The 10,461-nt window shown below is 41.8% G+C and overlaps 2 protein-coding genes across 5 annotated transcripts in view; one reads left to right on the top strand and one right to left on the bottom strand.

The window, feature by feature from the left end:
* Positions 1-483: 483 nt before the first annotated feature.
* Positions 484-5,795, bottom strand: bcl7a (BAF chromatin remodeling complex subunit BCL7A). The gene is made up of 6 exons (XM_086054300.1): positions 5,556-5,795; positions 4,043-4,124; positions 3,105-3,201; positions 2,874-3,023; positions 2,583-2,665; positions 484-2,506 (listed from the first exon to the last, which is right to left on the bottom strand). Exons 1-6 carry the CDS (start codon positions 5,762-5,764, stop codon positions 2,438-2,440), a joined length of 690 nt encoding a protein of 229 aa, XP_085910426.1. The 5' UTR covers positions 5,765-5,795; the 3' UTR covers positions 484-2,437.
* A 29-nt stretch (positions 5,796-5,824) lies between these two features.
* mast4 (microtubule associated serine/threonine kinase family member 4) overlaps positions 5,825-10,461 on the top strand; it is a 54,021-nt gene continuing 49,384 nt past the window's right edge. For 2 of the 4 annotated variants that reach the window (XM_086054289.1, XM_086054288.1), the window contains exon 1: positions 7,008-7,215. In XM_086054289.1, the coding sequence (XP_085910415.1) occupies positions 7,075-7,215 (141 nt within the window). In that variant the 5' untranslated portion in view covers positions 7,008-7,074. Of the gene's footprint in view, positions 6,048-6,699; positions 7,216-10,461 lie in introns of those variants that run through there. The other 2 variants (XM_086054291.1, XM_086054290.1) reach the window with 2 other exon arrangements.

Genomic DNA, 10,461 nt, shown 5'->3' with positions numbered 1-10,461 from the left:
AAACTGGCTAACTGGGGGGAAAAAAACTTTAGGAAAGGTTCATTTTAAAGGACCCCTGGAAATGGTCAACCTGAACCTAAAACAGCCTATAGGAAACAAAATGGCAGACTTGGTGCATCTTTACAAGCATGTCCTCTTGAGAATTTTTAGTGGGTCTATTTATTGCAGAGTGCAGACATATCTTATAAATTTCATACTGGCTTCAGAATTTCAAATTAATTTCATGTTGCCAAAGGAAACTGGTTTTGTGAAGTGGTTTTATTGAAAAAATATATGCAGGGTTTTACAGAGCCAGAATTACCGCTTCAAACCATAATGGCAGACTTCCTGTCTGTTTTTAGGCATTACTTCTTGAGATTTTTTTGTGGGTCTAATTATGATAAACATGTTTACCAAATTTCACATTACTAATTGAAACTGGCTTCAGGGTCTCAGTTTTCAAAATTCCAGGAGGTGCAAGCGGGGCAAAGAAGAATAGAGTCCAACATTTTAAGAGTTTTATTAAGAAAACAAAACCATTGGACGATAAAAACCGAGCACTACTGATGGAATAAATAAGTCAAACCAAAGCATAAATCTGTACAAGTTCTAAAATGAAACAAACAAAATGGTCCAGAGGGTGTGTGAAGAGGAAAAAAAAAGAGGTACAAGATTTCACACTGTGAACACAGAAGCGACATCTGGGCTCAAATGGGGTGAAAAGCTACGTGTTGAGAAAAAATGAGTGCGTGTATTAATGCTAATTAATTACACTGTGTCAATGTCATAGAGAATAGCATTGGAAACTCCAGCGCTGCTGGACTGGGAATGAGGTATATGCTAATCCATCCTCTGAACAGCTCTTCTCTCCGACCATGTGGACACACCCGCTAGCTAGCCGGCTAGCCAGTCTGCTACCTGCAGGACGTTCAAGTAGAGAGCCATAAGGACCCAGCCATTAGACAGCACCAGAAAACAAAATTTAGAGGAAAACATTTGTTGATTGTAAGTTAGCATTGCTTTGTCCTATTTCCTACATTACGTCTCCTTGATGTTAAGATACGCTAAACTTATTGGGAGTTACGACGACGGTCACCTGGATGAATCTATTTTTTTTTTAAATTAAACAGTAGTGTCTAAAACAGGCCTTTCTTCTTCATCCTATTTCCTGTTTCCCTCCTACTTTCTGACTTTATGCTAAGCCATGCTAACCAATTCAGGTTACCTGTATAGTTCCATTAAAAAAAAAAAAAAAAAAAAAAAAGGAGCCTGACTTTAGCTTCCAGTCAAACACGCCACACATCCTATTTTCTGGTTTCCTCCTGTATTCAGACTTGATGTCAAGCTACGCTAACCTTGTTGGGTTACCAGGCTAATTTGGTAAAAAAAAAAACTATGGGAAGTAAATGTCAAGACTTTATGCTAAAGTGCAGTAACCTTAATAGGAGTCAATGACATTAAAAATAAGAGAAGGAAGTTTGCATCAAGCACAGAAGCAGCAGGATGTACTTCGAACTCTATCTTTACTATTTCCTGGTTTCCTTATGTTTCCGGACTTTATGATAAATTACGCAAAAATTGTCAGGAGTAAAGATGGTCATTTGGATAATTCTGGTAAAAAGAAAAAAAACAGGGCCGGAAATTCTGTCAAGCCAAACAGGCCGCAATTTGTCTTCCTATTTTCTCATTTCCCTCTGCCTGAACACTGTATGCTAACATACACCAACTTTGATGGGTCACCTGAATTATTCTGTAAAAAAGAACGGAAAAAAAGTATGGATTACTGCCCCCCCACCCACAAAAATGATTCCAGAATTTATGCTAAAATACGCTAAACTGACTGAATCTGTACTATGCAATAACATGACCCCTTTCCTTTTTTGTATGGAATGAAGTTTAAGGCAAAAATAAAAAATGGCACCACAAACTGCCTGCCTCATCCTACAAGGTGGTGTGATGACGAAAATGGGTATTGCTTTCTGACTTTATGCTAAGCTAACTGGTGCTTGTCCAGGATGAATTTTTAAGGCAAAAACTAAAAGATGGCACCACAAGCCGCCTTCGGTAAAAAAGCGGGACACCGTCTCCATGGAGAGAGAGAAGAGACTTCCACTAACAGCAGCACGTTTTTTTTTCCCGTGATCCATTTTTTGTAACAGTGCGTTGACCCTCCTGAGGAAAAAGAAACCCTAAAATCAGTCTAGCGGGACCATCCAGGAACCCCCCAAACCCCCGGAATCCTCCCCGATCCCGATCCAGGCGGATGCTCCTTGTTGGTGGACTGGAAGCGCGGCATCAAATTTCTAACATCCTTGGTGGACAGAAGGGGGATTAGGTGGGGAGGGGGTGTGTGTGTCGATTCTCCCTTTGGTACTAGGGGTTGAGGGGAGAGTGGGGGGTGTCTGTGTGAGTCCATTAGCCCTAATAGAGTTAATGGAGGGGAGGCGTCGAGGAACCTTTAACTCTCCTCAAAGTCCTGAGACTCCACTTTGCACTTCTTCGTGGGCGGGGCCTCTTGGTCCACATCCTGACAAAACCAAAACACTTTGATTTGCGACTCTGTCATCCATTGCGGTTACAAGGCGACCTGTTGTCGTGGTTACCTGAGTGGCTTTGCTGTCAGAGTCTTTATCGGCGTCTCGCTTCGCGCTGCGCTCCGACGTTTCCGCCGACGCCACGCTCTTGACTAAGAAGATGGCAGCAACGGAAACAAGACATGAGCTAACAATGCTAATACTAGCACCTTGAGCTAACAATGATAACATTAGCCCCTTTAGGGCTCCCTCTTGGTACTGGAGGAGGGGGTTAAGGGAAAAATTCCCACATGATGCAGTTCTAAAATTCACGGCTTCAAGGCAAATTATTGTCGGAATGTGTTAGTGTGCGTCTCTTACCCCTCTTAGTGTCAGGACTTTGCTCGGCCTTGACATCGCTATTTTCGCGGTGAGATGCTCCAGTGGGCTCTGGTGCTGGGCTGGTGCTACAACTTGTTTCCTGTTTGACGGGTGATGAGTCAGCGATGGAGCTCTGGTTGCTGTTGTCATCTGGAACACACACCATTTACAGTAGCTATTTGACAAATTTGGGGGGTAAAATATAGGACAAGAAGCATTTTTGATGCTCACCATGCATGTCCATCATGCCGGGAGAGGAACTGTTCTCTGGAGTGGTCAATTCAGAACCGTATTTCTCATCCTTGCCCTTCTTCTTGTTCTTGTTTTTCTTCAAGACATAAAAAAATAATAATAATTAAAAAAAATATATAGTCACACACAGATCAAATTCCTTTGTCATTCAAGGTAAGGTCCAAGTGTTTTATTGCTTTCAATTTTTCCCATTAATAGTGGTTAACTTCAATTTGTTCTTGGTATAGTAGTTATGAATGCAGATCACCTTCACAATACTCAAGTTGAGGTAGTGTTTTACATTTTTCATCAAAATTTTTTTACCAAAAATTAGATGTGATCGGTGATTTGCGACATCGAGCACAGTGTTTTATACTATTACTGTGGTTAACCATGTTTTACAGTAATGTGAAAAAAAATTGGACACAATTCGGCTTCTCACTATTTAATTGGTCATTTCACCAATATTTTTCACATTTGTGTGCGTTTCTGTTTTACGCGCAGTCACTTCAACTGTAGGGTTGAATAAGGATGAAAAATTTAGGGGGCATCCCAATGGGATGTTAAGATGGGAAATTTCACAAATATTCCAAACTGGAAACTTTCAATGGGAATTGAAGGTATTTTAATGGAAATGTATCATAATGAAGCATGAATATAAACATTTTGTTTTGTCCGCAGCAGACATCCAAAGAAAACATTTACCTCTCCTTGCCCACATGCGAAGGCATCGCAGTAACCTAATTGTTCCATATGTTTTGTTGTTAAATCAAGGTGCCACTGTTCTTGAAATGTGGTTATTTAAGTCAGGATGATGCTAAAATATAACCTATAATAAAAGCCAACCTTCCGTTTTCTAAAGTCCTGGCTAACTTCTTGTAATTGCAATGGAAAGTTTCCAGGTTTGTAAAATCCTGGAATTTTTCAATCCTACTCACATCATCTGACTTGGGTTCCGTTACTGGCACCCATTTGTAGATACGAAGGGACGTGTCTCCCACAGTCACCCATTTCTTCTCCCTGGACACAAATATTGGAATACATATTCACAAAAGCGCGCTTAGCTCCATGCTTAGAGCATCATCTGTTGGTAAAAATATCCACAATAAGTCATAAGAGCATAACGAAATGGGAAGGAATCATTTTATTACATTCATGATATATGCACTGTTAAGTAAATGTTTAATATAAAGTTTGATTATCAATTTTATAAATTAATTGAAGTTTGTCAACCATTATTTTTCATATGCGCTGATTGCAACAACAACATGGCTGGAAGAAGGTTTTAAAGCTTGATGTGTGTCAGGAGAAACGAAGCAAATTCCACGGGAGGGGGGGGGCGCAAAATGTCTTTTGATTAATATCATTTTTTTTCTATACGCAAAGGGGAAAATAAAATCAATTCAAATTTAAACTGGCAAACACTATGTGCCTTGCTAATTTTACAACTGTAAAAGCTAATGAAGCATGAATACTCTTGTAACAAATTATATTTAAAATGATTCTTACATTTGTTGACTGATATCAAAAAGTTTTGACCTAGTGTATGTTTTTGCCAGTTGTCTTCGGATGATACAAGCTAGCAAGCATACAACCACACACACGTAGTGTAAATGCTAATTGAGCATGATACCGTCGCACCAAATTTGAATTTATTCAAAGAATTATGTTTGAAAACTTTGACCCGGGGTGTGTGCGTCTACGATTGCAATTGTACTGTACAATCTAGCAAGTATAGCGCTGTGCTAATTTCACGCACACAAAGTGTAAATGCTAATTGAGCATGACATAGTAATTAATTACAATTATTTTTGTTTGATTATTTTTTTATTTGGCCCAGGGTATATGCTCTGAAGCCACAAGTTACATTGTAACCAGGCGTAACATGCGGTGACACACGTGCACGAGTGTCAATGCTAATTAAACGTGATAGTTGTAACAAATTGCAATTAATTGAAATAATTGTTAAGCCATTCACCGCCCGTCCCAGCAGCCTACTTCCCGCTCCCCTCTCCCCACCCCCACCGCCACCCCGGAGCCTTGTTCTCTTACTCACTAAGACAAAAATTCGTTTAGTTTAACACCAAAAAACAGCATAAAAGTGTTCCGAGTCGATTGCTTCGTCGTCCAAACGAAGCCGGGTCGAATACCGCGGCTCTCCCGGGCGTTCAAAGCCGTATGTGCTCGGCGTCAGGCGGCTTCATGTGACTGCTTTCGAAATGGCTCCTGGCTTCCACCGCGCGGCGAGGAGGAGCTGCTCGGCGGCCGGGCTTCAGTTCCCTCTATGCCGGTACACACATGCGGCGCGAACCCGCTTGATCGTCAAAAGCCTTCCAATTGTTTCCTTTCATTCGGTTCCCTCTCGTCCCCCAACACGGCTTTCTCTCGTTAGATAACCACAGAGACGGCTTTTTGTCTCCCCCCGCCTTCCCCTCCACCACCGCCGCTTACCATTTTCGTACTTTCTCGATAGCGGCCATAACTCGCTTGATGTCATCCTTGGCCCTGCTCCGGGTCTCCGCTCGGACCGACCTGCCCGACATTGCCGCGGTGGGGGGGTTTAATATTCGAAGGACGGGCTCGCCGGTCCGGCTCTCTGTTCCGTTCAGACACAATGCAAACAGTGGAGAGAGCGGCGCACAGCGGGGTACGGTGCGCATGCGCCGCCCGAGGGGAGCACACGGGTTAGGGTGGGGCGAGCAGGAGGAAAAAGTGTAATGCTAGTCTGTGGCGAGCTAAATAGCATCCGCTGCGCAAGAAAAAGTTTGGACGAAAATAACGATTTGATGGCCACATTTCACATTGACCACCCATTTAGTCTACAAACCGCCGCCCGGCGACTTTCGACTCAATTTGAGAGTCTAAAGCAAAATCATGATTGGAGCATTTCCCAGCCAACGACATTTGCCGACAGAGGCCGCTGTTGCTGCTGCAAAAAGCCAGGTACGAGTGTGAAAGTTCAAAGATTAAATCATTTACATGAGACCACCTTTAAGAGACTGGTCCGGTAACATAAGTATCACTTTGTTTTCAAATGTTAGCTGGCTCTTGGTGTTGGAAAAAAAATATAATGTGTCATTTTGTCAGTATGAGCACCATATTTTATGTAATGCTGGCAGCAGGCCTGAATATGATATGTCCACATTTGATATTTTTTCACAAATGGACACAATTGGTCAGTCCCTACGTGTTTTTTATTTTTAAACAAAGTATGAAGTGTTGAAAACGGTTTGCTCTCTGACGATGCAGTTAATGGCTCAACAAACAAGCAGTCATCGTTTCTGAAAAGTGATGATTTTGGAGATATGAGGTTTTCTACCTGATGCCAGCGATATGCATTTTTCATTGTGCCATGTCACCAAAATTGATATTACATCATTTTTACTTTTATACTTAATTACATTTTACTTTTTTACTTTTATTTGAGATGCTTAAGGAGTCGAATCAGTACTTCTTCCTTCAGTCTTTTTTTTTTAGAAAAATATAAAAAAATCGTAAGTATTGATTATTTACTATTTAGTAGCTTGACACGCTCAATTCGCGATGACTTCCGTTTACTAAACTTGGTTAAAAACTCGCCGCGACGCGATTGGTCGGCGTTCTCTGTGTGGGCGCGGTTACGTTTAGCTCTTTCGGGCGCCGCTCTCCGCTGGACTAGTTGACGCCAAGATTAGTTATAGTGAGTGTTCTGGCGGCGGAAGCGTCGGCGGCCGAGGAAAGAAGCACTTGTAACCGAAATATGGACTCCTCCTCCGGCCGTTGACAGTCCTCGCCGGAGAAACCACAAATCAATCGCTGACTTCCGCTGTTGTTCATTGTGTTTATACCCACCGCGCCGAGAATGAAGTCACTGCGCAGGTGCTGGTTAATTAGCGGCTAACACTTACTTTTTGGGGGGTTGAGGGGGGACCGACGCCCTCAATGGGGGGTCTTCTCTTCCTCCTTTTCTTCGTCTCCGCATGAGACGACCATGGAGGGAAGTGGAGACATGTCCGCCGAAGTGGACTTGAGAGGCGGCCACCTCGACTCGAATCTCGGGAGAGTTACCAAAGTGGAAGAGGACCGAAATACAGAGAGTACCGAAGATGATGAGTGTGAAGAAGACGAGAAGGTAAAAAACAAATACAACCCATACTTATCTTTGGTCTTTTTCAAGACAAAAAAAAGAACATATCCCACCACGTTTTTCACTCTAGATCCACATTTTGGGGCCCATGCCTGACAATCACTGGGTCATCCACATGTATGTACTGCAATGTTAAGTTGTATTTTCACATCATTGAACAAAGTCTGAAATGTGGGCAGCAGCAAGCAGGCTCAGCCAGTAAATTGATGTATCTTATACTGAAATCAAGACGACACTGCAATAGATAAGAGCAGAACATTATTGGATAATTTTACCATATGCACCTTTTCTAACTTTCCATTTCTTTGTCTTCCTGTCCTGTTTCTCAGGTTTCCTCTCTTACGCTGCTCCTCTTTTTGTTTTCTCTTTCCTGTCTTGTGCCATCAGGCCATATTTGAGCATGACACACTAATATTTATTACTGGGACTGATTGTTAGTTATGTTAGGGCTGAAACCTTAAGTAGTTTTGATGAATACCCTTATCCTCTTGCCTTCTCCTCACTATTGCACTGGAATAACCGCTTCATTTTCCCCGGCTAGTTGAAACGATCACGATATAGTAACTGTATATTTCGATGCCTCAGGAAGGCCAAAAACATATTTACAGGGGGTCTGTTATAACCTACCTCTGACCTCAAATGAGATGCCATTCATTTTAATTCACGATTTAAAACTTTTCCCAGTTGGCATTCTTTTATCAACATTCCCTTAGGATCGAGAATTATAGAGATACAGTGGTACCTTGTAATGCCTTCGCATATGGGCAAGGAGAGTCAATAGCCGGGTTAACATGGAGCCATGTATTCCGATTGGAGAAAATCCGAATGGCTAAATGGAATGACAATGTTCCATATAAACACCTCAATTGGAATAAAAAGGCAGACTCCAAATGGAATTTTATTCTGATTCAGAGGGGTGACATATTCGAATGAGAGTCATGTAAACAGTTCAATCGGAATAGGCAGGCTGCATTTGGTCTGCGCATTTATGTCAAGACACAGCATGCGTCGTGACGTCGTCGTCGACACACTTTAAAATGGCAGAGCGTGTCTATAACGCAAGAAAATGTTTTAAATGACTGGTAACGTGTTTTTATTAAGATGCTGCTTTAATAAAAGTGTTCAAACAATCGCAAAAATACTCAATAGATGAATGAACTGCATCTTAATAGATCACGTGACGTTTACATCGATCGCCGCATGCCACATGGCTATAACACGGCTGATCTGATTAACAGGGCGGAGCATGTAAAAGATCACGTCACATGTAAACAGTGTGACCAGAGATCTTCATTCGGAAGGATTTCAATCACCAGTCAAAAATAAGTGTATCATTCACTGCTTTTGCAGCTATGACATGCCATTACTTGCCTTTTGAATGCTCACTGACTTAATGCAACTTTATTTAGAAGAAGGCATACGAGGCATGTTTATCAGCACACTACTCACTCAAAGGAGAAAAACTCGTTTAAAGGGAAAAGAAATTTCCCAGAGCCACACCAACATTGAGTAGGCACTTCCTCACCTCGTGCCAAGTTGACAAAGTGCTTGGCGGAGGTTATGATCTGCATATTGTCACTTTTTAGCATGCGTGGACTCCACTGTTTTTCCCCAGGTGCAATTACAAATCAAACAAACAGATTTTACAGTATAGTCGGCCACGAAAACACACCACAAAGGACCATTATTTGACAACTATAGCACCAGAAATGCAAATCGTATCCTTTCACAGTCATTACTTTAAGCAGATTTGAGTGGGTGATACATTCCAGACCCACCCGCGATAGGTGAAAATCTGCGATATTGAGAGAGAGCATTAAAAAATATATATATTTATAATCGTTTTACCCCCCTCCTTCCACATGCTTTAAACACATTTAATCTTATTTTAACACTCTTTATCAATTTTCAATACACTTACGTACATTTTTAGATACACCTTCAGAAGTATTTGTCTTCGTGTCTGTTCTCACTGTCGCTCGCACAGTTCTCCAAATACTAGGGAAAACATGCTTGCTTCAAGCTGTTTGTCAATTTCAGAAAAAGTTTAGCAAAACTGGCTCACAAAATAAAAGGGAATCAAATGATTAAAACATTGCATATTTAACCACTAAAACTTTAACCGAGCCATATAAGTTAATTTAATGAAAGTCGACTGGAGTGTGAACCACAAAACACTATAGCGGGTGCTTACATCAAATACATTTTGGCATTAAAAAGGAGGCCCAACAGTGCAAATTAAAAGCTCAAAAGTTGACAAGCAGATATTAAAGTTGATGCATCTGGAGGTTGTCAAATTGCAACGCCACAAATCTTATTCCCAAACACCGTGAAATTGTAGAGAAGTGGCCAGCTCCAATCGAGAGTTATCATACTTTTTGGGTTAGTAGTATATTAACAGTCGTAGTAATAGAAAATACACTCGCTGGATTTTTTTTTTTTTAGTAGGTATCGTTAGGAATGTGCTTTTTCTTCCCCTTTTTTTTCCCTCCCAATTTCAAAGCGTGTGTGTGTGTATATCGGCAATGTTTAGATGACATTATTCCGGAAATAGACGGGTGGGAAAATGGGGATCTTTTGGATGGTTTGGACCGGCTCAGACAAGCGCCTGGCTGCTTGCGTGTGTGGAGAATTCCAGCAGTGGTTAGTCCATTTAAAAAAAAAACAAAAAGCACAATTATATTGTTCAACATGGCCTCAGGCTGTAGGTGTGCTCTTAAAGAGGAACTCAAACCCAAACATATTGTTTTCAAGAATATGTTGTATGCAAACCCACTAGTTGAAACAAGGCATTCTGATAAATATTGCATTTGTGGAATAAGAGTTAATCCACCTGTTTTTAGCCATCTCCGGGGGCGGCCATTTTGTCACTTCAGTCGGCTGAAAATGACATCACAACTGCTCACAACGACCAATCACGGCTGACCTGTTTTCTGAAGCTGAGCCGTGATTGGTCGTCAGCGAGGCGCTTGGCCAGATTGGACGTGTTCCCACCTCGAGCCACGCTAGTTTTAAAACAAGCCTTACAGACAGGCTTTGTCATGTGGGTCGGCTTGCCATGGCTGTCGGCCATGTAAGCATAAAAGTTCCTTATGACACTTCGCGCGTCACGATTTTCAACAAGGAGCTGAGGTGCAGCGGGTGCTTCACTGCTTGATCTCATCTTCCCCACACGCAGAAGGAGGCGTTTCTCACATGTCGGTAGACAGGCGGTGACAGGTGTTATGTATA

This window comes from Filicampus tigris, chromosome 15, assembly GCF_054856515.1.
Source record: "Filicampus tigris isolate MCC_2025a chromosome 15, RoL_Ftig_1.0, whole genome shotgun sequence".
NCBI lineage: Eukaryota > Metazoa > Chordata > Actinopteri > Syngnathiformes > Syngnathidae > Filicampus > Filicampus tigris.
Note: the sequence above shows the minus strand (reverse complement) of the source record. Positions and strands in the feature narration are given on the sequence as shown.

Excerpts from the sequence above, each read along its gene's own strand:
- bcl7a (XM_086054300.1), bottom strand. The coding sequence starts at position 5,764 with ATGCGCACCGTACCCCGCTGTGCGCCGCTCTCTCCACTGTTTGCATTG. Across the intron at positions 3,202-4,042 it reads CGGAACCCAAGTCAGATGAT|AAAAACAAGAACAAGAAGAA; the intron begins GTGAGTAGGATT and ends TATGTCTTGAAG. Across the intron at positions 2,507-2,582 it reads CTGACAGCAAAGCCACTCAG|GATGTGGACCAAGAGGCCCC; the intron begins GTAACCACGACA and ends TGGTTTTGTCAG.